The sequence below is a fragment of the Podarcis raffonei genome, chromosome 3, assembly GCF_027172205.1.
Source record: "Podarcis raffonei isolate rPodRaf1 chromosome 3, rPodRaf1.pri, whole genome shotgun sequence".
Taxonomy (NCBI): domain Eukaryota; kingdom Metazoa; phylum Chordata; class Lepidosauria; order Squamata; family Lacertidae; genus Podarcis; species Podarcis raffonei.
This window is the reverse complement of record NC_070604.1, coordinates 95,671,194-95,698,707: the sequence shown is the minus strand read 5'-3', so window position 1 is coordinate 95,698,707 and position 27,514 is coordinate 95,671,194. Positions and strand designations below refer to the sequence as shown.

General features: G+C 43.0%; 1 protein-coding gene across 2 annotated transcripts; it reads left to right on the top strand.

Moving 5' to 3' along the window:
• The first annotated feature begins 1,173 nt into the window (after nucleotides 1–1,173).
• LYPLAL1 (lysophospholipase like 1) lies at nucleotides 1,174–26,955 on the top strand. 2 transcript variants are annotated; one of them, XM_053383148.1, is made up of 5 exons: nucleotides 1,254–1,387; nucleotides 6,300–6,399; nucleotides 14,504–14,673; nucleotides 26,042–26,157; nucleotides 26,575–26,955. In XM_053383148.1, exons 1-5 carry the CDS (start codon nucleotides 1,303–1,305, stop codon nucleotides 26,791–26,793), a joined length of 690 nt encoding a protein of 229 aa, XP_053239123.1. In that variant the 5' UTR covers nucleotides 1,254–1,302; the 3' UTR covers nucleotides 26,794–26,955. The 2 variants fall into 2 exon arrangements, with proteins under 2 accessions (XP_053239124.1, XP_053239123.1); XM_053383149.1 differs by lacking the exon at nucleotides 6,300–6,399 and having other exon boundaries at nucleotides 1,174–1,387.
• Nucleotides 26,956–27,514: the final 559 nt, after the last annotated feature.

Genomic DNA, 27,514 nt, shown 5'->3' with positions numbered 1-27,514 from the left:
CTAGCGGTGCCGGCCATTCTACACAGAAAACCTCCACTTTACATGCATTCAGGAAACCTCCACTTGTTTTTATATTGAGCGCATGCCATCCTGTGATGTGACAGATCCAACGGCTGCCTGAACAACCGGCCCTTTGAGGGTGACCAAACTGCTGATGCGGCCCCCCGATGAATTTGAGTTTGACATCCCTGTTCTACCTTTTCCCGCAGAAAAGCTGAAGGTGGCATGCTCCTCACTGGGAAGACTTTCACAGAAAAATACAAGCCCCCCCCCCCAAAAAAACCCCCAAATTTAAAGCACTGGGACTTTAAAGGAGCATGACCCACAAAAAGGAGGAATTAAAAGAGTTCTGCAGAGAGAAAGGATGGTAGGACTAAATTAAGGAAATAGGGGCTGGTCTATTGCTGGCATTCCCACCCTTTCCAACACACGCCTCCCCTCTGTCACCTTTTCAGACCGCCTCCCCCCCCCAAAAAAACCCCTTTTGTTCCTTTGCAAGGCCTTTACAGCCCTATTCTCTGTTTCTCTATTCAGAAAGAAGTTCCACTGAATCCAGTGGGGCTTATGCCCAAGAAAGTGCACAGGACCGCCATCTTTATTTGTGTTACCGTTAATGTGTACGCTGTGCACAACCCTGGCAACTGCTTTAAGTATGAGGGCTCAACCCTGAATTGTATGTTGATAAGAAAAAGAAACGAAACGAAACAAAACAAGGCCCTGGGGAGAGCGCATTCCCCTCCTCCCCGTGCTACCTACAGAGAATCGCATAGCTGACCAGCAGAAACAGCTTACAGATCAGTGAAGCGTTTCCAGGTATTGCTTAGCAATCAGGTTGCAATCCTATGCCGATTCCCTTGGGATACGCTCCGTTGATGTCAATGGGAATTATTAATGTTAAGTATGAGACTGCACTGTTAAAAAAAAGGAAAAAGCAACTCTCCCCTGCAGTTCCCCTCGTCTCCTTCTAACGTTGCAATACCACGCGGAGATAGGCGCATTTCAACCCACGGCTTGCAGTGGGTCCCCAGATGAACTACAACTCCCATCACCCCTACCTAGCAAGGCCAGAGCTAAGGGATGATGGGAGTTGTAGTCCAACAACATCTAGGGACCCACAGCTTGAGGACCGCTAACCCAGCGCTGGACGGAGCTGCGCAGCCTACCCCTCATCCAGAGCGGCAGCCGCGCCTGCGCTTTTACGCAAAGGGCTTCCTCCTCCAATGGAAGGGCGCGGACTTTCCGTGCGACGCGCCGGCGCTGTGCGCCCTGGCCGCCCCTTTTCTCCGGAGGGTTGGGACAGTCATGGCGGCTCCAGCGGCGCTGCAGAGGAGCGTGGTGGCCCCCGCGGGGAGACACACGGCTTCCGTCATCTTCCTCCACGGCTCAGGTGGATGAGTCCGACCGCAGAGCGGAAAGCAGGGGGCGCCACCGCGGAAGCCTCCCCAAGCTTCGCCAATAAGGGAGTGGGCTGGTTGCGGTGCCATTTCACAGCAAAGGCGCATAGAAAGGGGCGTGGGGAGAAGAGAGTTGGGTGTTTTATATATACTGGCTTTTGTTCCTTCTTTGTGCAAGGAATCATGGAGTTGTAGAGTTTGAAGGGTCCCCCTCGAGGGTCATCTAGTCCAACCCTCTGCAATACAGGAATCCCAAAAAGCATCCATGACAGATGGCCATCCAACCTTTGCTTAAAAACCTCCCGCCAGGTCCCAAGGGAGTGTCCACAGCTCTTCCTTGAAAAGAAAGGTTTCAGAAGTTCAAACCAGCCGGAAAGGTGGTCTCAATCCTGGATGAATTAGCAGAGATGCGGATGCCCTCGGGTGGCACGTTGCTGGATGAAAGTTGTGCCTAAGAATTCAAAGCACATCCGGTGCACATTTAAAGCACGTGACTTCCCCCTGCTTAACCTGGGGACAGCCGTTCCCCCCCCCCCCCACAGCTAAAATTCCGAGCACCCTAAGCAAGCTATGGTTCCCAGGGTTCTTTGGAGGAAATCGCATGCTTTAAATTAGCATTGGATGTGCTTCAAGTACATGGTGTACCTGTCATTTTACATCTGGGTGGTGATCTTTTAAATGGGCTTGGGAAATTGGCCATTCTGGTGTTACTGGAATCAGTCACCCATCAGTCCCAGCCAGCATAGCCAATAGCCAGGAATGACAGGAGCTGTAATCCCAGCAGGAGCTGCAGGGCACCAGGTTCCCCATTCTTTGTGTATTGGCTTGTTTGTTTACAGAGAGATTGGACAATATTTTCCTGTGACTTCCTTATTGCAAAACTAAAGCTAAAAACAATAGTTCCATTGGGGAAGCAGGTTTGTTGCGCAAGAGCTACAAATCGCCTTTAATTGCACAACCGGAATTTGACAGTATATAATTGAATCCCACCCGAAATTATTCTGGAAGCACATTTAGGGGGACAGGTCCGATTGACATTCTTCCTGTGGACTTGCATCTCGCTCCACGTTGATATCCACTTCCTAGCTACAACAGTACCAAAAGCAGTTTCACCTTAGAAGTGCGTGCCTTCCGCGTTTCCATTGCCTTTCAGTTTGCACTGATTTTTAAGTTGATTTGGGGGACGGATGTATGTGTGGACAGCACGTGCTCCGCCTCAGAGTACTTTAGCGCCTGTGAAACTTTCATCACCTTAGGGCTACCTTGTTTACCTGACCACAGGCATGCTGAGATTGTTATTCCTCCGCAGGTGCTATCCTCTTCCAGCCCTTTCATTTGTAGTGTTTGCGTAGGTGGACTAGATCAAAGGCTTTTAGATGTGGTTTTAAATAAACTTTTTTTTTTTACACAAAAAAAGTGTGAAAGGGGTTATAGCACTCTAAAGTTGTTTAAAATGTTTTTACTACCTGAGTGTAAACTTGTGTTTATAAGGGATCGTTTTTCATGGAAATCGGGGGGGGGGGGCTGTAGTTGCAAGTACGAGGCCCAGAGACAACATCTGTTCCTCAAGTGAAAATTTATTCAGAGTATGAACTCTTGAGTCCCTTTTCTTACACCCCCTTGCTGTGTAGATTTCAGGATGTTGCAGCTGAGGGGAAAAGAGGACCAAAGGATGGGATGGCACAGTATCAGGCCATGAGTCACTGCCAGAAGCATTATACCTCTGAATGCCAATTTCTGGGAATCCCAAGTCAGGAAGACAGTGTTGTGCTCAGGTCCTGCCTGTCCACTTCACATTGGTATCAGGTTGGCCATTGTGGAAGCAGAAGAGCAACAATATTTGGAGGGCTGTGAAGGGTAGGCAAGCCTCTCTCCCTGAACGTGCATCAACCATAAAGATTTGGTGTGCATCTTGGAAGCTCTCATTAATATGCATTGAAGACTGGACTGGCCTGGGGGAATTTCATAATCCGTTGTTAAATGATAGGTTGGGAAATGAAGCTGCATGCTGGATGACTTAGAAACTATGGGACTCAATGCCACAGGAGGCAATGATGGCCAACCACTTGGATGGTCGATGGTCTCCGGCAGGCTAGGGACAAAGGTGAAAGCTGTTTCCTAGTTCTGCTGGATCTCTCAGTGGCCTTTGATACCATCAACCATAACATCCTTCTGGACTGTCTACAGGGGCTGGGAGCTGGGGGCACTGTTATACAGTTGTTCCACTCCTTTCTCCTGGTCCATGTCCAGAAAGTGGTGTTGGAGGATGAGTGTTCAGACCCCTGGGCTCTCACTTGTGGGGTACCTCAGGGTTCTGTCATCTCCCCCATGCTTTTCAACATCTACATGCATCCGCTGGGAGAGATCATCAGGGGGTTTGGGTTTAGTGTTCAACAATATGTGGATGATACCCAGCTCTACCTCTCTTTTAAATCAGAACCACTGAGGACAGTGAAGGTCCTGTATGAGTGCCTGGAGGCGGTTGGAGGATGGATGGCATCTAACAGATTGAGGTTGAATCCTGACAAGACAGAAGTACTGTTCTTGGGGGACAGGGGGCAGGTTGGTGTGGAGGACTCCCTGGTTCTGAATGGGGTAACTGCCCCTGAAGGACCGGGTGCACAGCCTGGGAGTCATTTTGGACTCACAGCTGTCCATGGAGGCGCAGGTCAATTCTGTGTCCAGGGCAGCTATCTACCAGCTCCATCTGGTATGCAGGCTGAGACCCTACCTGCCTGTGGACTGTCTTGCCAGAGTGGTGTATGCTCCACTTGGACTACTGCAATGTGCTCTGTGTGGGGCTATCTTTGAAGGTGACTCGGAAACTGCAATTAATCCAGAATGTGGCAGCTAGACTGGTGACTGGGAGTGGCCACCAATACCATATAACACCGGTCCTGAAACACCTACATAGGCTCCCAGTACGTTTCTAAGCAGCAGAGACATCACCTTGCCGACCAAGGTCCGTATACTTAAAGCTATGGTTTTCCCAGTAGTGATGTATGGAAGTGGGAGCTGGACCATAAAGAAGGCTGATCGCCAAAGAATTGATGCTTTTGAATTATGGTGCTGGAGGAGACTCTTGAGAGTCCCATGGACTGCAAGAAGATCAAACCTATCCATTCTTAAGGAAATCAGCCCTGAGTGCTCACTGGAAGGACAGATTGTGAAGCTGAGGCTCCAATACTTTGGCCACCTCATGAGAAGAGAAGACTCCCTGGAAAAGACCCTGATGTTGGGAAAGATGGAGGGCACAAGGAGAAGGGGACGACAGAGGACGATATGGTTGGACAGTGTTCTCGAAGCTACCAGCATGAGTTTGACCAAACTGTGGGAGGCAGTGGAAGACAGGAGTGCCTGGTATGCTCTGGTCCATGGGGTCACGAAGAGTCGGACACGACTACACAACAACAACAACAATGTTTCTGAGCACAATTCTGTGTGTTAGTGCTAACCTTTAAAGCCCTAAACGGCCTCAGTCCTGTATACCTGAAGGAGCGTCTCCACCCCTATCATTCAGCGCAGACACTGAGGTCCAGCTCCGAGGGCCTTCTGGCTGTTCCCTCACTGCGAGAAGTGAGGTTACAGGGAACCAGGCACAGGGTCTTCTCAGTAGTGCCACCTACCCTGTGGAACACCCTTCCATCAGATGTCAATAAGCAACTATTGCTTATAACTATAAGCAATTTGCTGCCAAGGAGTGTGGTGGAGTCTCCTTCTTTGGAGGTCTTTAAGCAGAGGCTTGACAACCATATGTCAGGAGTGCTCTGATGGTGTTTCCTGCTTGGCAGGGGGTTGGACTCGATGGCCCTTGTGGTCTCTTCCAACTCTATGATTCTATGATTCTAACTATCTGACTTTTAGAAGACCTCTGAAGTCAGCCCTGTTTAGGGAAGCTTTTAATGTGTAATGCTATATTGTGTTTTTAATAATTGGTTGGGAGCAGCCCAGGGTGGCTGGGGAAACCCAGCCAGATGGGTGGGGTATAAATATAATAATAATAATAATAATAATAATAATAATAATAATAATAATAATAATAATATTGGGTGGCTTCTGAAGAAGGTTGGACAGATTCATGGAGGAGGAGAGAGCTGTCAATGGGTACTAGCCATGATGACTGTGCTCTGCTTCCATAGACAGAAGAAGTCATGCTAATTACCAGTTGCTTGAATCTTTTGGAGGGGAGACTGCTCTTGTCCTGCTTGCCAGTTTCCCACAAGCATCTAATAAAAAAAAAAAGCATTATCTGGTTTGCCCCTGTGAGAGAAGGATTCAATGGGAGTAGATGGTCTATTGGCTCCTCTTGTTATGAAACGTTCCTACGAGAAGTTCAAGTACGCAAACTTGTTAAGCTTTCTGACTTGCCATCCTTTCCCTTACAATATTTTCCTCCAATATACTCATAATTTATAATTGTTATTCATAAAAGAGGAGCTTTTGTTTCACCAGTTGGCAAAATTGGGAAACAAAAGTCCTCCAACTATCACAAAACCACATGTGCTCACCTGGGAATCTGTTTGGGGTAATCTTTGGACAATGTGATCCTGACTTATTTCTGTGGTTTGTTAACTGACATTAAGGCAGCGTTCCCTGCTTCAGTTATCTGGCTTAATACAAGCCAGGATCTTTGCACAAAAACTAATCTATAACAGGAGAATAGGCAGGGCACTGGGGGAGGAGTCCCAGCTCCATAGCGTATGGAGCCTGGAATAATCACCTGAACTTGGTCACTGAGTGGTTAGTTATCCTGAAATCCAATAAGGCTGAGCACCTTTGTCCAGATGATGTTCTGTTTTTCTCTTGGATAATGCAATTCTATATTTGTGTATTATGAAGAACAAGGCCTGGCCTTTGGCATTGTGTAGATATCTAAAGTAGCCTTTATCTTTCTGTATTACTTAGGTGATACCGGCCAAGGAATAAGAGACTGGATCAAAGGGGTTTTGAGTCACGATTTGTCTTTCCAGCATATAAAAGTCATTTATCCAACAGCTCCTGCCAGGTATTTCTTTAATGCATTTTTATACTAGCCTTCCTTTATTCACTTCTTTAAAAACTGTTTGTTATTAAGGTTGTAACTAATTGACATAAAGGTTTGCAGATATGTCCTAAGTTGAATTTGCAAAACTACTTTTCTCCAGATATCTTGTGACATTCGCATTTACCCCCAGTGTGAGGGCAAGTTGTAAGTAAGCTGTATACTGTGTTTATTTGATGACAGAGGTAGGCTTTGACTTCTGATCTTTAACCACTTATAGGAGGAGGGCAGAACACTCCACCTCTGCTCTTCAATATGTACTGGGGTTCTCAGTGAATTATCCCTCAGTATGAATAGCAATACAGGTTCCCTAGTCCATTGATAAATCCAGCATCCTCCATCTGAAAAAAATTCTTAGTGACAAAGCCTCCAGCGAGCATATATTCAAGTGCTTTTTGAAGTGGAACAATAAAGCTTTTTATTCTTTAAAAAAAATAAAATTAGAACAATTATTTCAGGATTTTGCAGTACATGTAATTGTGCCTCCCCCCCCACACACACATGTGCACATGTGTATACAGTGGTACCTCAGGATAAGTACTTAATTCATTCTGGAGGTCCGTTCTTAACCTGAAACTGTTCTTAACCTTAAGCACCACTTTAGCTAATGGGGCCTCCTGCCGCCGCCATGCGATTTCTGTTCTCATCCTGAAGCAAAGTTCTTAACCCGAGGTACTATTTCTGGGTTAGCGGAGTCTATAACCTGAAGCGTATGTAACCCGAGGTACCACTGTACTACCCCCTAGAGAAGAATAAAAATTAATGCTCAGTTTCTATATTTGTTTTTAAATAAATGGCTCTCGTTAGGATCTTTGGCTTCAGCGCTCTCGCAAATTGTCAACCCCATTCACATTTCCTGAGTTACCTGCAGTGAGTCTGATGTCACTGTTTCCCAGAGATCAGAGGAAGCCTTTCTAAAGCCATTGTCCTTCCTTCCTTCCTTGCTTCCTTGCTTCCTCTCTCTCTCTCTCTTTATTTTTGGGCTCTAATGTACTGCCGCTGTTGAGACCTTTATTAATGATGCTGAGGAGGGCAATCAGGGTGAATGGCAGAAATAGCTAATGCAGCATAACACTCTGTGTGGTGTTTAGTTGGCTCTCGAAAGCTGTTTCTTTGATCCACTAATTAATTAATCTGAATTACTGGAATTAACCAGATTCTGTCTCCCTGGTGCCAGCAGGCCAGCTGTGCAACCCTAAGATTTGTTGTGCCACTAAGTCAATGATTAGCATATAGAGCATGCCAATTGCAGCACAGGCATCAATTTGTGGGTGGGAATATTTTAGGTTTTGTGATGCCATGTTGCCAGGTCTGTGTGAAAAGTAGGCAGAGCCTTCTTTTTTCTTCTTTTTTAAGCAATGCAACCACAGCTCACATTCAGCGACAAGGCCAGCATGGCAGAGTTTGCCTGGAAAACTCATCAACCAATGTGATAAACATCTGTGGGGAATACTTTAAGTATAGGCTGTCTTCCCACAGTCAGAATTTGGTGTAAATCTGTGATTCCCAAACTGTGCTATGACAGGCATACTTTTGTGCTGCAACAGGAACTATAAGGTGGCCCCTTAAGGACTAAAAGATTGAAAATGGCATACGCTTTTACGGACTACAGTCTGCTTCATCAGATGCATGACATGTTACCCCCGTGTGTGTGTGTGTGTGTGTGTGTGTGTGTGATGTTATACACACATAAGAGCCTGCTGAACCAGGCCAGCAGCCCGTCTAGTTCTCACAATGGCCAATCAGATCCCACAGAGACCACCAAGAGGCCAGCCACATACACACACAAACCATAGTGTAAATGGGAGTGTAAATAGTAGCATCAGAAGGAAAGGAAGAGAAGTCCAGCTGATGATAATAATAGTAGTAGTAGTAGTAGTAGTAATAATAATAATAATAATAATAATAATAATAATAATAATAATAATAAATTATTTATACCCCGCCCATCTGTCTGGGCCTCCCCAGCCACTCTGGGCGGCTTCCAACAAAACACTACAATACAATAACCTATTAAACATTAAAAGCTTCCTTAAACAGGGCTGCCTTCAGATGTCTTCTAAAAGTGTGGTAGTTATTTTTCTCTTTGACATCTGGTGGGAGGGAGTTCCACAGGGCGGGTGCCACTACCGAGAAGGCCCTCTGCCTGGTTCCCTGTGACTTGGCTTCTCGCAGCGAGGGAACCGCCAGAAGGCCCTCGGCGCTGGACCTCAGTGTCCGGGCAGAATGATGGAGGTGGAGACGCTCCTTCAGGTATACTGGACCGAGGCCATTTAGGGCTTTAAAGGTCAGCACCAATACTTTGAATTGTGCTCGGAAACATACTGGGAGCCAGTGTAGGTCTTTCAAGACTGGTGTTATATGGTCTCATTCACAGAAAGCCGGCACTTGGTAACCCAGGGATTCTAGCATGGGTAAGCCAATTAACACACGTATTGTGTCCATTGCGCTGATTCAGGCCACAAGTGATAGCACTGAAGGAGCCGCAAGACGCATGGGGTGGAGAATCACACTTTTCCATTCCTTCCTTCCATGCAAGCAATCCAGCCGGAACAACTTCCCCCTGCCCATGTACTGTTCTCAGGGTTCTCCTGTCGCTGGGTCCAAAAGCCTCCAAGGACATAGTGTGTTAGCCAGTGTTTACATCTGACATGAGGAACTGTGCCCCCCCCCCAATTATCCCTGACCCACCCCTGGGATTGCTGGCTGTGGCTGATGGGAATTTATAGTCGATAACAACTTAAAGGGGAGCCTCCCACCCTCTGGTTCGCATGCAGGAGGTAAATTTAAGGGATGTGTTTTTCGAAAGCAGAGTTCTAGAAGGTTCATAGTTGTGGCCAAACGATACTTTTGCAAACGCTGGCAAACTTACCGGCTGGGAATTACGGTTTGCATTTGCATGAGTCATTGAATTAAGGGAGATGTAGAAATAACAACTGCATCAACTTTCAGTGGTTAAATATAACTTCTAGCGTAATCAAAGACATGCTTACTCAGAAGCAAGCCCCACTATGTTTAGTGAGGCTTTTTTGCAGGTAAAACTGCATAAGATTGCAATCTTAATCTTTTTTGTCTTTTCAATCATTGTGAGTAAATGTGCTGTAACTGAAGTCAGGGCTTTAAAAAATACCATGCGCTGCCACGTCTGTCCAAGTGGTTTTTAAAAGCAAACGGGGCAGACATAGCTGCAAATTTATGTTTCAGCTGCTGGAAGTGTGACTTAAGCCTTTTGTTTTCTTTTGAATGTCTAAATTTGAACAGAATACTGCTCCATTTTTGTTGTAGCCTTTCTGTTCAATAGAAAGTGATAGTTTAAATTGGCATTGTAGCAGCTAACGTGGTCAAGTTAAAATTATGTCGTCTCCACTTTTTTGAAATAACTATGCCATACCTTTTTATGTTTCCCTTCGGCAAATCTAGGTCAAAGAATCTTTGCGTTATGTAGCATTTCCTTCTTGAAATTCTTCCTGCTGCAAATCCAGAGTTAACCTATCAGTAAACAGAGATACCCTACATGTGTTCTTTTCAATAGACAACAGATAACTTACGTGCTTTTCAGGATACATTTTGCAAAGAATTTTGATCTCTTTTCATTTGAGTAAATATTTGTGGAAAATGGCTTACAAAGCAATGCAGACTCCCACCCACCCCACCTCGAGCTTCTCATAGGAGGTCCCTCGCTCCTTCTCTGGCCACGGCACAGAATCACTAATTAATAATAATAATTTTATTATTTATGCCCCACCCATCTGGCTGGGTTTCCCCAGCCACTCTGGGCAGCTCCCAACAGAAGACTAAAAACAGAATAAAACTTCAAACATTAAAAACTTCCCTAAACAGGGCTGCCTTCAGATGTCTTCCAAAAGTCAGATAGTTGTTTATTTCCTTGACATCTGATCGGAGGGCGTTCCACAGGGCAGGTGCCACCACCGAGAAGGCCTTCTGCCTGGTTCCCTGTAACCTCACTTCTCACAGTGAGGGAACCACCAGAAGGCCCTCAGCGCTGGACCTCAGTGTCCAGGCTGAACGATGGGGGTGGAGACGCTCCTTCAGGTAGACAGGGCCGAGGCCGTTTAGGGCTTTAAAGGTCGGCACCAACACTAGTCAGTTTGGCCCTGTTTCAAGTATATTGGCAGCTACTTGATCCACAGTAGCTTTTAAAAAATCATAACTGGGCTGAATCAGTAAAATTGTGTCGGCAAGATTCCAGTGCATAGTACCCACCCAGATTATCAAGCAAATATTTCATTAATTCCCATCTCTGTTCACCAACCTCAACCAACACAGACTTGTCTAGATTGAGATCCTTATAGATGTCTACAAGGGAGTCAGGGGTTCCTGTACTTTGGTTCTATTTTGTGGTGCCATCAATGAATCTCAGGAGAAGTTCAAGTCTCTTTAAATTTCTTTTCTACTGGATCTCTTTGCTTTTGGCAAATGGATGGTTTTTAGGTGGGCAGTGTTAGAGAGCTCACATATAGGAGTTGTAGTCAAACACTTGGAAGGCTATGGGTTCTCAGCCAGCTGAGGCAAAACCCAAGCCCTGTTGGGCCCAGTTGTGCAAGATTTCACTAGAGATTTTAGAACTCTATATTATGGGCACCTTACAATTTGTCTCCTTATCCAGAAATGTGTTATTTCTCGTCACAACATCCAGGTAACCCCAAGAGGCAAGAACTATTTTCCTTGGTGTCTCTTTTGGAGGCTCCATTCATTTATGGTTTTATTCAGTACTTTTATAACTGCAAGATCAAGTGATGACTTACATGTGTGAATGGACCATACAGAGAGGAAAACCCAACAGCCGATCATCCAAGTATACGGAAATCAAGTAGAGCGACAAAAGAGCCGTCTTTACACCGATGTGTAAATCAGTTCTTCCAGGAGGAAGCTAGTAAAACTAGCACCAGGTGTACCTGAATTCTTTCTTTTTGTCTTAGACATTGTAGTTTTTGCTTCTGGAGGATATGCAGTAAAGAGATTAAAATGATCATAGTTGCCCCAGGATTCCCCAAGTGCAAGTACTGAGTCCTCCCTCCTCTGCTGGAGTCTTTTAGTTGCTCTTGGTTCAGGCATTCACAGTGTAATATTCGGTGGGTTGCTAGCTTTTAATATTATATATATGTTTATTGAAAAGTTTGGATGCCTAGATAGTCCCTGAGGAATTTTAGATTGCCAGCTTTATCCCTGCATAAATATAAACCTGAAATGCATTCCAGCTTATACTTTAAAACCAATCCATTAAGTCTTGCATCCTAAATTTTCTGAAAGTTTGGAGCCAATGAAGTGATACAGGGGCAGGTTTAAAGTATATGGCTGTTTCTAGTAGAGGAAGACTTCTTTTTTGTGTTAGAAATTATTTTAATCCTTTTTAATGATGTTTTGAGGTTTTGAAGTCGGCTTGGCTTTATAGCATACGGACATGGAAACTGGAAAACCTTACTGCAAAGCCTTAGGCGCAGATTCAGGAAAGTAATTAAGCATATGCATCCATCTTTGATGGGTGAAGAACTAAAATGGATGAGATCTTGGGCCAAGTGGTTAAATCTACTCGCGTTGAAATCGGGGACACTTTAAACATTGTGTGACTTTGGTTGGGTTCTGCCCAGGGCTGATGGAAGCAGAAGAAATTTCAGCAGACGGCATTTATTACAATGAAGAAGCAGAGCTGACATTTTTAGATTGTTATTTTTGCATGTGCACATACATTAATCTGCTCTTCAGAGTGGTAGTTGAAAAGGTTGGCATCGGTGCTGATGGCGAACGCTTCTTTTGCCAATGGGATGAGAGCCAAGAGACGTCAGGAGCTAGTACCAGCGGATTAATCCACACAAAGAGGGACGTCAAGAAAAGAAAAGAAACTTCTTTGTTCTGTTGTTGAAGGAATGGCATCTTTACTATAGCCACGTCTACCCAGATTTAGCACACACAGTTTGCAAGAAAAGGCTCTGCTGGCTGCTTCTTTTAAAAAAATAATAAAAAGGTGCAGTGTTTGCTTCTCTGTACCATCTGACAGCCTAATTGCCCATTGAAATTAGGCTTCAGATCCACACTGTATCGTCCCTTACCTGACAAATGTTTTATTTTGCTGCTAAACTGGATTGATGGTCCTGGAACTAGGCTGAATTCCAGAGCTTCTTGGAAGAAGTGAGCTACAAATTCTTCTTTCTGTTACACTTTAAAAAAACACGAGAAGGGGACAGCACCCCCTGTTTAAGCACATGCATTTTGAACTAAACCTTCTCTTGCATTCTGATTTAGAAGAGCAGATCATGTGCAAAAGGGTCAGGCAGGGTACTGTTAGCATTAATGGAGGCAAAGGATACAGACTTTTGGAGGAATGGCTGCACATGTTGAAAAGAACAGGGGAGCTCTATATGAAAAGGGGAGTTCCATATGTGCATTGTGGTAACTGTGAGCCAGTTGCGTTGGGTTAATGAATATCAAATCACACACAGTGGTGACAGCTCTTGGGTTAAAGTATTTATAAGCCACCTTTAACACAGGTTCCATACATCTAACATGGAATAGTTTCAGTCACATAGAAATATGGGGATGGAAAGTTTGTAAACTGTCTCCTTTAGTGGGAAGTTGCACTGCAATTTCAAACCAAAGCCGTACCTGCAAGCTGTTACAAACCCCATAGTCAACAAGTATAAATTCTGGTACATCTGCAGTTCCTAAATCAGGCCACCAGTTGTCATTAAGGAGGAACCACATTTACAGATGCCGTTCAAGTCATCTATTGAAAATGTTACTCCAAAGGGATGCAATCCCATATAGGAATGGGCCAATATGCACCATGTAGGGAGCAACCAAGGAAATAATGAACATGCACTGAAAAGTTGTATTTATTATTCATTAGAATTTATTATTCATTTTATATGCCACCTTTAAAGCAGATGTTGCCAAGGGAGCATACAACAGAGCAATTTGAGGGGTTTTTTTCTTTTTCCATAAGATTTTCTTGGAGGCTTTTTCATGATATAATAAGATAAAATAAACTTATCTAAATAAAAACAGAGAAAGAGAAAAGAAAACACAGAGTCCTCTCTCAAAGGGATCTCTTGACTCCCGTCTCACACAGAAAGTGGTAGACCCTGCCAGCTCTCACCTGGGAGCTTTCTTTTCTTCTCCCAAGTCTCTCAACCTGGGAGGTCTTCCCTTCCCTGCCTCTCACTCAGGATCCTTCCATCCATTCACCACCTTCATGTGCTGGTATAATCCTTGGACCCCCAAGGATACAACATGGCAATTTGATATAATCTATGAAAACACATTGAAGTTTTGCTATAAGCAGAAAGACGTGGTACACTTAGGGCTCTTTTTAATCTCCTAGTTCTAAACTGAGAGAATCTGAGATACCTAGTCTCCAAAGCCACCCAACAATTCAATATGGTGGTGCTGTTGGTTGGTTGATTTTATACACTGGTCTTAATGGTATCACACACAGACATACGCAGCTCCACTTACCGTATATCTTAATACCAGGGCTGTCTGTGGTCCAGATTACTGGAAGGCTTTAAAAAGCCAAATAAAGAATTTCTGTCGTATGTTTTACATTCAAAGTAAATATGGTCTTGTTCACCTTGTGGAAATCTCCATTAGGAACGTGATACAAACAGCAAACTAAATCCACCTGCTGTATTCATAGCTGTAAAGAGAACCTGAAGCCAAATCTGGTCTGTGGCTCCATCCATTGGTCCAAGTTCTTGGTGTTAAGTAAAGCTTACTATTCTACCCTAAATCTCAGGCTTTCCCCTTGACTGCCTTTTTCACTCTGTAAGATCTGATGAGTTGTAACAACGAACCAATCTAGGTACAATTGCTTGGGGCAATGGACTTTTTCTCTTACGCAGGCATCCCTTCTTGACATACATTCCCTCCAAATTACTAAGACAGCCACCCGTAATTTGAGCCTTACCTGGGTGGCTGAGTGACAGCCATCCATCACCACCCCCACCCTGGCACACATGGAGAGGCCCTAGGGCGTAGCATGGCTTCCTGATTTCCATGGCTATATATTACAGTTTTCTTCTTACACCTTTTTCATCGACTTTTCTTCCAGACCATATACACCGATGAGAGGGTCCTTGTCCAACGTGTGGCATGACAGATATAAGATCTCTAATGATTGCCCGGAACATATTGAAACCATTGACTCAATGTGTCAAGCACTTACGAGTTTGATTGATGATGAAGTTAAAAGCGGCATTGGAAAGAACAGGATACTCTTGGGTAAGATTTAGAAAGAAGAAAATATTTGACATTTGTAAGAGAGCTCATCCTGTGAGTGGAGCCAAACCGGGGAATGTGGTGAGTGGTTATAGAGGCTTTGAGCAGCCAAGGAATCCCTGAATGCTTAGGTAGGAGTTGTGCTAATGTCTTTTCGGTGTTATCTTCAGCCATTATAGTTGGAAGCAAGTTCTGTTTCACCAGAGTTCGTAACACGGGGGTTCTGTCGCAAAGAGGAGACCCATCATCTGCTTCATTTGAGATGGGTCTTTTGAAGAAAACGGGGCAGGCATATGCTCTCTCTCTCTTGACACCACCTGACATAGGTTTTCTTTGCATCCCAGTTGGGATAAGAAGCAGAGCAGTAGTTGGAACAGATTCCATCTTATTATCTGAGGAAGTTCTGCTGTGCAGAACTCTGTTGAAAGAGCTAGCAACTGCACAAGAATAATGCTAATTTATTTGGAAAGTGCTCCAGGTTTTCCAGGCACAGTACATAAGTTAAGATTAAGAAAACAATGCCGTCTCTGACTGCAGGCTTAACCTCCTAATAGACATAATAAAAAAGAGGATAGGGAGGAATGAGATTCAACTGGATGGCCCAATTGCAAGGAGCAAGCTGGTGCCCATGTGTTGGGTTTTCTTTGCTGCATGCAACACCACACTTGTGGGAGGAATGAGATTCTGTGCCTGGGAGGCGGTAGAAGCACAGCTTCTGTTTCAGAGGAATTGTGGCAATGCAAGCCAGAAATAGGTGAAAAGGCCTAAGTAAACACGCTGACTTTTTGTGGCTACCAAAGTTTAATTGTGTGATGGAATGGCCCCTGAGCAAATTACTTCTGGGAAAAGAGGAGCTAAATGGCCGTTTCCCCCCACACAGCAGGTGGAGAGGGCAGTGCTAGCTGCCTTCTCCCATTCCTGCATCATGGTCACCCCCTTCCACAGCTTTCAGTCAGTTTTGACGAGACTTGAGCAGGGCAACATCCTTGTGGATTGAGGCCAATGTCGTCTATCTCTTACACAGACTCTATGGCTGCTCAAATGCCTTCTAGACGAGGCTCAGAAAACACGTGAGAAATTTGCATAAGAACCTATTTTTGTGGAAATACGTTTTACTTAGAAACTATTGTTGCTCTTTAATTATTATTAAATTATCCAGGATCCCACCACCCCCCCAAACTGGATCCAGCACCAAAGCAATTTGGGGAGCGGGGTGGGCAGGACTAATGTTTAGCTAGGTTTTAATTAAAGACTGTGTCTTCTTCCCCCATGAACCGAGAACAGGGGGCTCAATCCTAGGGGTTACGCTTTGAGAGGAAACTGCTTGTGAAGTATTGATTTAGACCAGGGCTTCCCAAACTTGGGTCTCCAGCTGTTTTTGGACTACAGTTCCCATCATCCCTGACCACTGGTCCTGCTAGCTAGGGATGATGGGAATTGTAGTCCAAAAACAGCTGGAGACCCAAGTTTGGGAAACTCTGATTTTGACTCTGCAGCCTAAACCAGGCTTCAATTCACTATTGTAGGGATTTTTTAAAAAAGAGATGATAATTTTTTTCCCTTCATTTATGAATCGCTTCTTATGAAGCATCTTGAAGCAATGTCACAATACAATAACAAAAATGCAAATATAAAAACTATTTTGAATCCTGTACGCTAGTGACTGGGTGGGGAGTCACAAAAACTAAGTGCAAAGGTGATTTGACAGGAGTAAATCAATCATTTAATTTTTCCAAAGTTCAAACCATGTGCAAGGCAGCTTACAACATATAAAAAATTACATAACCGCCAACATAACAAAACTAGTCATAAACAGTAAACAAAACGTCAAAAAATATAAACTGGAAAATTTCCACATAAATCATAAGATCCAAAATAAAGTTGTAAAAAATTAACATCAACAATGTTATAAATGTGAGGGTATGTGGTACAGAGGCAGAAGGAAGTTAATGTCCAGCTTTTTCCAAGCAAACGCCACTAGCAGACCTAGCAAAGGACAGACAAGTGAGTCTTTAACATCACACAGCATTCTACCCTATTTCATTGATGAACTGCCCTCCATTGCATTGCAATCCCAGAGCAGTTTCCAGTAAAACGGTTACAACACAATACAATCAGTACATCAGAATACTATTAAGGGGCTATCCAGGACTTTACCAGGGCTATCCCAGTGCTTTGGGGAAGGGATGATGAAGCAAAGTGAACGTTCCACCAGTGCAAGGATTTCTGCTTGAGCCAAAGAACCTTCTCCCCATCCATGCCCCCTAAATTGGTTTGAAGGGAGACCCCTAACACTTTAGGGGAGCAGATTTGGGGAGGGTGTGGGGCACGCAGAGGAAAGATGGCGAAAGTAAATCTGGGCACTGATGGGACCTATGGATAGAATACAGCCCATAGCTTGACAACATACTATGCCCTCTCTTCGTGTGTGATTGCTCACATGAGGAAAAAGTTCTCTTCACATTTGAGTGAAATTGGTGTTGAGAGCACACCAATGAATAATCCAATATTGAGAAAATTTGCTTTTAATGTGGGAATGTCTAAAATCCCATCCAGATGCCACCAAGATCCTGAACGATGGAGCCAAAATACTCCTTGCCTGTTTTCTTTCTGGATCTGGCCACTCCCTGCTCTTTGAAGGTCCCTGTTTGCCTTGCCTTGGTGGCTCCTTGCCCTGGCTTGTGGGAAATGGTCCACAGAGTCTGTTTGATCTGGTTTCGCCATTTTACCTGCTGACACTGAAGCATATGAAGAGGAGCAGGTGTCTTCCATAGGACCGGCTGGGAGGGCAGCTACACACAGCACATTGCACCGAGGCCCAGAAAAACAAGGTCTTGGAGGGGGCTCTTCTGGAGAGACATTTTCTGTCTGGAAATTCACTTTTGGGAGAATATGTTTTTGCGTGGAACCGCTCTGCTTCACAGAGATGGCTGAGCTGGCTGGTGGCTGCCCAAGGAAAACTTCCTTTTGAGCTATTTAAAAAGAGCAGGTGAATTACCACACCATTTTTAAAAATAAGAATAAAGTAATGCAGTGAGGACATCTTGTATCTTAAGATCTCATCTCTTTTTTCTTCATAAGTGAAAAAATAATAACTCTGTAATTCAACTGGTAAGCATCATTTCAATAACTCGACTAGAGCCAAGATTTCGCTTGCCTTAATAATTGTCACTTTTTCCATTTTCAACAACCTGCCAGTTTTTAAGCATCAATTCTTTTTTGTCTATTTAAATACGTTACACTAATGCACATTAAGTTCATTCTCTGTGTGTACAGTGAACAGACCATAGCTCAATGCAGAGTGCATGCTTTGAGTGCAGAAGGCCTCAGGTTCAACCCCTGACACCCACGGTTTGTTTGCATTTTCAAAGGATCACAAAGCATTTGTCACGAAAGACCTCTGAGACCCCCGAGATCTGCTCCTAGTCAGAGAAGAATATAAGAATGCAGTGGTACCTCAGGTTACATACACTTCAGGTTACATACGCTTCAGGTTACATATGCTTCAGGTTACATATGCTTCAGGTTACACACTCCGCTAACCCAGAAATAGTGCTTCAAGTTAAGAACTTTGCTTCAGGATGAGAACAGAAATCGTGCTTCAGCGGTGTGGCAGCAGGAGGAGGCCCCATTAGCTAAAGTGGTGCTTCAGGTTAAGAACAGTTTCAGGTTAAGTACGGACCTCTGGAATGAATTAAGTACTTAACCCGAGGTACCACTGTACATTGGATAAATAGATGAGCAGATCAATAGATGAGCAGATAGTCTCATCTTTGTGCATACCAAGTGATAGGTTTAAAGGCCCCATTCCAAATTACGTCATGGGCAACTAGTCACTCTTAATAACTGATGGCCCTGGATATGACTATTGGCTGGTTAATCGGTTGGAATGTTCCCTAGTGTTTCTTGCTTTGTTTTCTTTTTGTTTACCTGGGTATTTGGAGATTTTAAATTTGGCCTCACTGTAGTTTTGCTTGTTTCAATCATGTAAGAATTGTTAAATGTGTTGTTTCTTGGATCTGTTCCTATGATTTTGTTATTTTTGTATATTGCATTTTCTCAGTTCATCTTTGTTACTTTGTTCCCCATTCTGGGAAAATATTCCATTGTGGCTCACCAGATGTTACTGAACTCCCATCATCCCTGACCATTGGCCATGCTAGATGGGGCTGATGGGAGTTGGAGTCCAACAACATTTGAAAGGCCACAAATTCCCTATCTCCATTTGAGTCACATATATTGCAGGATCGGGTGCAAGCTGCAATTTTTACCTCTGCTGTACTGGCAGTGGAGTAAAACCATATATGATTTTTAGCTTTCTCTCTCGAAGTCTTTGCTTCCTCTCTTGTAGTTTTCTCAGGACCATTTTTTCTCTCTCCCTTATTTCTTCCTCCTACGAGTTTGGTACGCCACAGAAATGCTGATCCAAACCAATGGGTTCCTGCCACCTGTAGTCACTTTCATAAGCAGCCAATGAAAATAAACCTTCTGTGACAGAGCCGTAGACTCGACAGAACGCCAAGGAATACATGCATGGTTTTTGACCCCTTGTTTCATTACAATAACACAGGACACACAACTACTTTCTTGTTGATTGCTAGGCTTCTTCCGCAGCTACTGAGCCATGGGAGAAGGAATATCAAAGTTGCCGTGTTTCCTATAAATATTGGCATATTCATTGGCTTCTGGGTCTGGACAGGATGACGAAGAAGAATGAGAAAGGGTACTGTCAGTTACTGAATAACACCCTGCACTGAACTCGTTGAAATAACTTGACTGGGGCAACTGCTCTGCTTAGCTCTTCTGTGCCAAATGCCCCCATTATGTTATGTGTGGCCAATTTCAGACTTAAATGGCAACCACTGTATTTCTGCTGCAAGTGTATGCACAGTAAACTTGCTCACTTCAGTACGATTTAAGCAGCATCACTGTGCCAGGATTGTAGTCACAGCCAAGTTTTGAGGCACCATGTTCTGTTGTTTTTTGCCACAGGCAACTTACCACATATAACTGAGATGATTAAACAAACCTTGTATGTCTCGGTCTGTATGGTATTACAGTGACACCATTGGACAAAGATATTTTGTCCATCCAGTGAAGTGTTATTGTTAGAGAGGGAAGAGAATTTTGTTTGGTCCACAAGGCATTTTTTTAGAAGAAGGCTTCTCCTGACGTGTGATGCAATCATATAAGGAATATCAATTTTATTTATGATGAAATTGTTTTGCTGGTTTTGGAACTTGTGGGCATGGTTTTCTTGTGTTTCAGGGTGTGTTGAATTGATTTGATTGTGTTTGGAGCTTGTGTTTTTCTGTTTTATTATGTTTTTTGATTGTACACTGCATTGATGGCTTTATTTACAGCATAAAGCCATCATCTTTGCTTCTTATTATTAAACAAATAACTAGAAAAGAAAAAGTGTTATCAGCAAATTCAAATCCTACTACTTTGCCCTTAGATATTTTACCTCCCAAATTTATAATTTATAATTTTTATCTCTTGTTACTAGAACCTCTTCATTTTATTTCAATGTCATCAGCATTCATACATTTTACAATGCTTCTGTAAATAAATTTTAAATTTCCTCCAATCTTCTTCCACCAACTCTTCTCCCTGATCTCAGATTCTGCCAGTCATCTCAGCCATTTCCATATAGTCAATTACTTGCGTCTGCCATTCTTCCAAGGTGGGTAGATCTTGTGTTTTCCAATGCTTTGCGATGAGTATTCTTGCTGCTGCTGTAGCATACATAAAGAAAGTTCTATCCTTCTTTGGCACCGATTGGCCAACTATGCTCAGGAGAAAGGCCTCTGGTTTCTTCACGAAAGTGTATTTAAATACCTTTTTCATTTCATTATAAATCATCTCCCAGAAAGCCTTAATCCTCGGGCACATCCACCAAAGGTGAAAGAATGTACCTTCAATTTCTTTACATTTCCAACATTTATTATCGGGCAAATGGTAGATTTTTGCAAGCTTGACTGGGGTCATGTACCACCTGTACATCATTTTCATAATATTCTCTCTTAGGGCATTACATGCCGTAAATTTAATCCCGGTGGTCCACAACTGCTCCCAGTCAGCAAAAATAATATTGTGTCCTATATCTTGTGCCCATTTAATCATAGCAGATTTTACCGTTTCTTCCTCAGTACTCCATTTCAACAGCAAATTATACATTCTTGATAATATCTTAGCATTGGGTTCTAACAATTCTGTTTCCAACTTTGATTTTTCCACCTGGAAACCAATTTTTTTGTCTTGATTATAAACCTCTCTTATTTGAAAATAATGTAACCAGTCTCGCACCTTCCCTTTAAGCTTCTCATAACTCTGCAATTTCAGCTTGTCACCTTCCTGTTCCAAAATTTCAGAATACTTTGGCCATTTTGCCTCCATATTAAGTTTTTTCATAGCTTTCGCTTCCATAGGTGATAACCACCTTGGGGTTTTATTCTCCAAAAAATCTTTATATCTTATCCAGACATTAAATAGTGCTTTCCTGACAATATGGTTTTTAAATGCTTTATGCGCTTTAACCTTGCCATACCACAAATATGCATGCCACCCGAATACATTATCATAACCTTCAAGATCTAGGATGTCAGTGTTCTCAAGAAGTAGCCATTCCTTCAACCAGCAAAAAGCTGCTGATTCGTAATAAAGTTTAAAGTCCGGCAGGGCAAACCCCCCTCTGTCTTTAGCATCAGTAAGTATCTTAAATTTTATTCTGGGCTTTTTGCCCTGCCAGACAAATCTAGATATATCTCTTTGCCACCTCTTGAAACAGTCCATCTTGTCAATGTTTTGCAATGATTGGAACAAAAACAGCATTCTCGGCAGTACATTCATCTTAATAACAGCTATTCGACCAAGCAAGGAAAGCTTCAAATTCGACCAAATCTCTAAGTCTTTCTTCACTTCTGACCAACATTTCTCATAATTATCTTTAAATAAATCTGCGTTCTGAGCAGTCATATTCACCCCCAAGTATTTTACCTTCTTTACTAATGTTAGATCTGTCTCTTTCTGAAACCTCTCTCTATCGGCGTCAAATTTTTCTCCAAAACCTTAGTTTTTAACTTTTAAAAACCCTATAGATTTCTGCAGAAACAGTATGAAATGGACTTTAAAATGAAACATACAAAATTGGCACTGACAAGTCCATTTCATACATCCCTAGTTATTGCAATATACATTTTATTTTTAGATTTCACTTTAGACATTGAATATTGGCCCCAAAGCTTCCTTGTTATGACTGTGCCATCCATATTATGCTCAACACAAGCTTATGCAGGACTAGTGTAGGTTTTCATGGTAAGAATGGTGCTTTGAAATCACAGCATTTTCCCTTCAATGAAACCCACTGTTTCCAGACCAGGGGCCTGCAAAACTTTCCCTCTCCATAATTCTCCTGGAGACCATGTTTTTCTGTGTAATAAACTGCAGGCTTCCCCCTACAAAACCAAATTTCAACAAACCAACTTCTGGCATTCAGGGTTTTTCCTGAATAGCAGGAACCACATGAAAGCCATAAGCTTTTCTGTCCTCACAGAAGGTGACTGCATTATCAGGCGCTGCCAGTGAGTAATTGCAGGTTGCTTTGTGAGCTCCAGTGTAAGTGAATTTTAAAAAGAAAAGAAATGGAGAGAGAGAAGTTGTGATCCTGCATACACTTAGCTTAGAGCAAGGCCAATTGATATCAGGGGGGACTTAATTCTGAATACACATGCAAAGGATTCTGCTGCAAATCATTTCCAAATTCAGAGCAAGGTTTCAGTGTGCTCCATGTTGCCTCTGTATTCTGAAACACCCAAATGTATTTAGTTACATGAAACACCCAAATGTATTTAGTTATAGTTGCGAAAAGTTGGCAAGACTCCCCAATTGAAATTGATTATACTATACCAGTTGGGATTTGGGAGGCTTACTTTTCATCTTTATATACATCAAATCAACATCTGCAGGCCATGCCCCCAGCTTCGAGTGATATTGGCGCCGAATGGCCCCCAGTAGCAACTGAAGAGATCTATAGGCTCATCCAATCCCTTAAACCTGGAAAAGCACCCGGCGTAGACAACATTACACCGGAACTCCTTAAGGCTAATGTTGAATGGTGGGCCCCTGTGCTAGCTGCCCTATTTACCAGCATAGATCAATCGGCCACTATCCCTGAGGACTGGGGATTAGCAATCATCATCCCTTTATTCAAGAAAGGGAGCCGATCAGATCTGGCTAATTACAGGCCAATTAGCCTCCTAAGTATCATTAGCAAATTGTACGCTTCCCACCTATGCGATAAATTAGTGGACTGGCTGGAACAAAACCACATTCTTTCAGAAGCACAGGCGGGTTTTAGGGCAAATCGGTCAACCTTAGACCAGGGCCTTGTTCTCCAACATCTTGCGGAGAAATATACATCAAGAAAAGGAGGTTCCCTATACGTGGCCTTTATAGATTTCAAATCTGCTTTTGATTTAATACCGAGGGACAGGCTTTGGGGAAAGCTAAGCGCCGCAAATATAAACAAACGCCTACTGTATCTCATCCACAGTCTATATGAAAATACACGGATCCGGGTAAGGTGTGACCGACAGGGCCACCTATCCAAGGAAATCCAAATCTATCAGGGGGTTAGGCAAGGGTGTGTCCTTGCGCCTACTTTATTTAACTTCTATATAAACTCGCTAGTAGGAAATATGGAGAAAGAAAATGCCCATCCCCCCAAATTGGCTGGTACGCCCCTCCCGGTCCTTTTATATGCGGATGACACAGTTTTAATTTCCTTTTCTTGTGTTGGATTAAGAAAACTTTTGAGATCTTTTACCAAATACTGCAGTATCGAACAACTAACAATTAACTACAACAAATCCAAAGTCATGGTGTTCTCTAAAAAAAGGAGGAGGCACAAATGGAGAATAGACAATTGCTCAATAGAACAGGTAGCAACCTTTAAATACCTGGGTGTAACCTTCCAGGAAAGGGGCTCCTGGCGCTTTCAGATTAATAATACTATTGCAAATGCAGAAAGATCTACCAAAGCGTTAATAAGATTCTTTTATGGGAAAGGGGGCCAACACATACCGGCAGCCTCCCAGGTCTTTACTGCCAAAATACTATCACAATTGTTATATGGATCCCAGATCTGCAGCTTTAAAAACCTTACTCTCTTAGAGGCATTCCAAACTAAGTTTTTCCACTGCCTGCTGGGGATTCCCTCTTGCGTATCCAACATAGCGGTTCGTTTGGAGGTTGGGCAAATTCCTATCAGTACTCGGATATGGATATTGAAGATCCATTATTGGCTAAAGCTTATTTTCTTCCCGGTTGGGCTGGCACCTTTAACCTTATTAGATACCTACCAGTCCAGATGGAAAGCTACACTGCTGGAAAAACTTAAAGGCTTGGGGATCCCACAGCAGACCCTGATAGCGACAGGCTTCGAGAAAGCTAGGACTACAATTCGCCAGCGTATCTGGGACGTAGAATTACAATGCCACATGAGCGAAATGATCAAACATCCAGCAATAAGGGACCATGGGAGAGATTTCTCTCCAGCTAACTATCTGTCAGGTCTTCAGGTACCCAAATAAAGACGGTCTTTTACCCTTGCCAGATTTAACGTTCTCCCTTATGCCTTACTTCAGGGCAGATTTGAGGGTAAACCATACACAGCACGGGTCTGTCCTTGTGGCTCGTTGGAAGTTGAAACTGCTTCACATGTATTATTACGTTGTCGTCTTTATGAGGATATACGTTTGACTTTTATTACACCTGTTTTGCATAAGTCCAGGAAAGAATCGGAATACCATAGTTTAAAACTACTGCTAGAGGACAAGAATCCCAAGACTACATTAAATGTAGCTAAATTCTGTGCGTCTGCAATCAATCGCAGGAAGCAAGTGGTATCCCATAATGACCAAACCCCTAAATGTTAATTACAGGGGGCACGCTAACAATTAATTTTAATTTTTATATTTAAATCCTTGTTATATTCATATTGTCCCTTGTATTTCTGATATTTTTTATGATCTGTGATATTGTGTGTGTTGATGCTGGTCTGTGACCGTATTAATAAATTCATTCATTCATTCAATGTATTTAGTTTTATGTATGCACCCTATGCACCAGCGTCTGACCATAAATATGCATCTATTAATACAGAGTGAAACTTGTCCACTGTATTTTTACAAGTGTTGCGGTGATGGCATCATTCGCTGGAGGGCATAAGGAAATAAGTAGAGGACTCGTGAGCAGTTATTTCTTTTTGAAAAAAGAGCAAAGTGCATAATAGTCGTTCATACCTACATTTTCATAGCAGACCTGTTCTTTCAGAAGATACCTGGAGATTTTCTACTACAGCCTTCATGAGACAAATGGGAAGCAGTTTTGGGGGGATTTTTTGTTGCAATCCCTGTACGTTTACTTGAGAGTAAGTCCTGTTGAACTCTGTGGGATTTATTTCCACATATAAGTGCACAAGATCGCACTTTTACACTGCAGACCATTGTATATTTGCCTTGTTTAACATAGTGGGTGCCACTTCTTTGGGCTCCCATGATATCAAGTCATGGGTTTGAAAGGGTTGGTTTTTTCGTCCTGCTGCTTTTCCCCGGGAAAACCTGCTGTTTACCTCTTTAGGTTTTCTGTAGATTGACGTCCGTTCTGATCCAGCAGTAAACCGTCGGCTTTCCCAGGGAAAGTAGCTGGGCAAACAAAGATCCTCTCAGACTTGTGCCTAGAACCCATGGGACAAGCAGTATAAAACATTAAACCACACAGAAGTGTGGATGAACCCCCATTAAGTCTCCATAGAATTGAACTTCTAGATCCCAGTTTGGTCTTCATAATTCACCATGACATGGAAGGGAATTTGTGGCCATCCAGAGGTTGACTCAAGCTTCCATCATCCCTGACCATTGACCATGCTGGCTGGGGCTGATGGGAATTGGAGTCTAGCAACATCTAAAAGACCACATTTTCCCCTTCTCATGCTTTGAGAAGCCACAAAAAAGAGGGGACACCAAGTAAACCAGAAGTCTGATTTGTCTAAAAGTATGAATAGTCCCTTGGAATCCATGTGCAACTGAAACTATAAAGTCCTTATATACAGTGAAATATATTGTGGGGTAGAGATTGGTTAAAAATCAAAAGTGTTCATCGCAGTCAATATGGACCGGGCTGCACAGACATTTGGCAGGCTTTTTTTCTTTGTGAACAAAGGTACAGTCTGTACAACTTGATTAAGTTTTAGCTTGCTGAAACGTGTTTCCTACAGAAAGCAGAAAGTCATCACTGAAAGCATTTCCAATAGTTTCTCAGAGCTCTGAATGTTTGCTTTAACATTGTTTTCCCCCTTTAAAATCTATAGGTGGTTTTTCAATGGGAGGAGGCATGGCAATGCAGTTAGCCTATAGGTACCACCAAGATGTAGCTGGAGTGTTTGCTCTTTCGAGCTTCCTCAGTAAGACCTCTGCTGTGTACCAGGTGGGTGCCGAACTCTTTCCTAACTGTTTGTCCCATTGTGACCATTTAAAATCTCAGAAGGTTGTGTCAGAGTATAACCCACCCACCCCAAATTAAGTGGCAGGGAACCCATACACTCCCTTTTCAATATCTTTTATTTGAGCAAAGATAATGATTACTCACTGGTCTCAGCTTTAAAGCTAAGATCTCTGATAAACTTTACTAATCACAGTAAACAATGACGAGCTTAGATGGACCAATGATGGTCTGAAAGTAGAAAGCAGTGGGCAATTGCTTATTGATCTTTCTGCAGTTCCTTACACTTGCTGGATATTCCATGCACTCACTAATCTAGGTGGATCACTGCATATCCACTGTAAAATATCCCCCTTCACTTCTCTATTGTGGTAACAGCACAGATGTCTCCTTTGCTAACAGGTGCTGAAGAAAATTGAAAGGGAACCACCAGAGTTATTTCAGTGCCATGGAACTGCTGATGAACTGGTTCTGTATTCGTGGGGTGAAGAAACCAACAAGATGTTGAAATCCCTGGGAGTAGCGACTACATTTCTGAGCTTGCCAAACCTTTATCATGAACTAAACAAAAATGAGCTGGACAAACTGCAAGCTTGGATTTTGAAGAAATTGCCAGAGTAACCATGAACAATAAATGGAAGTATATATAGAAAAGAAATGCCATGGAATTTTCTGTGCTTTGTGGCTTACAACCATGTAATATGATTATTTCCTATTAATAGACATAATTCATTTTTTTCACAGATATTCAAATGAAAATATTAAAAACTCACAGAAAAGTAAGTTGCCATAAATTTCTTGAGTTTTATCTGTTTAATTTCCCAGGTCTTGGTTGTGCATATCACGATTTGTATATCTATTAAACAGGATGAAATACAATTATCAAGCACTAGCAGGATCCCATCTCAATATGATGGGTAGCCTGCAAAGTCCAGAAACTTGACTTGGTGGCTCTGTGGTCTAAACCACTGAGCCTCTTAGGCTTGCCAATCAGAAGGTCGGCAGTTCGAATCCCCGTGATAGGGTGAGCTCCCGTTGCTCTGTCCCAGCTCCTGCCAACCTAGCAGTTCGAAAGCACACTAGTGGAAGTAGATAAATAGGTACCACTGCGGCAGGAAGGTGAACAGCATTTCCTTGTGAACATTGTGGTTCCGTTGTGCCAGAAGAGGATTAGTCATGCTGACCACATGACCCGGAAAACCGTCTGTGGACAAATGCCAGCTCCCTCGGCCTGAAAGCAAGATGAGCACTACACCCTATGACTGCAGTTATGCACCCTATGACTGCACCCTATGACTGCCTGTGACTGGACTTAACTGTCCAGGGGTCCTTTACCTTACCT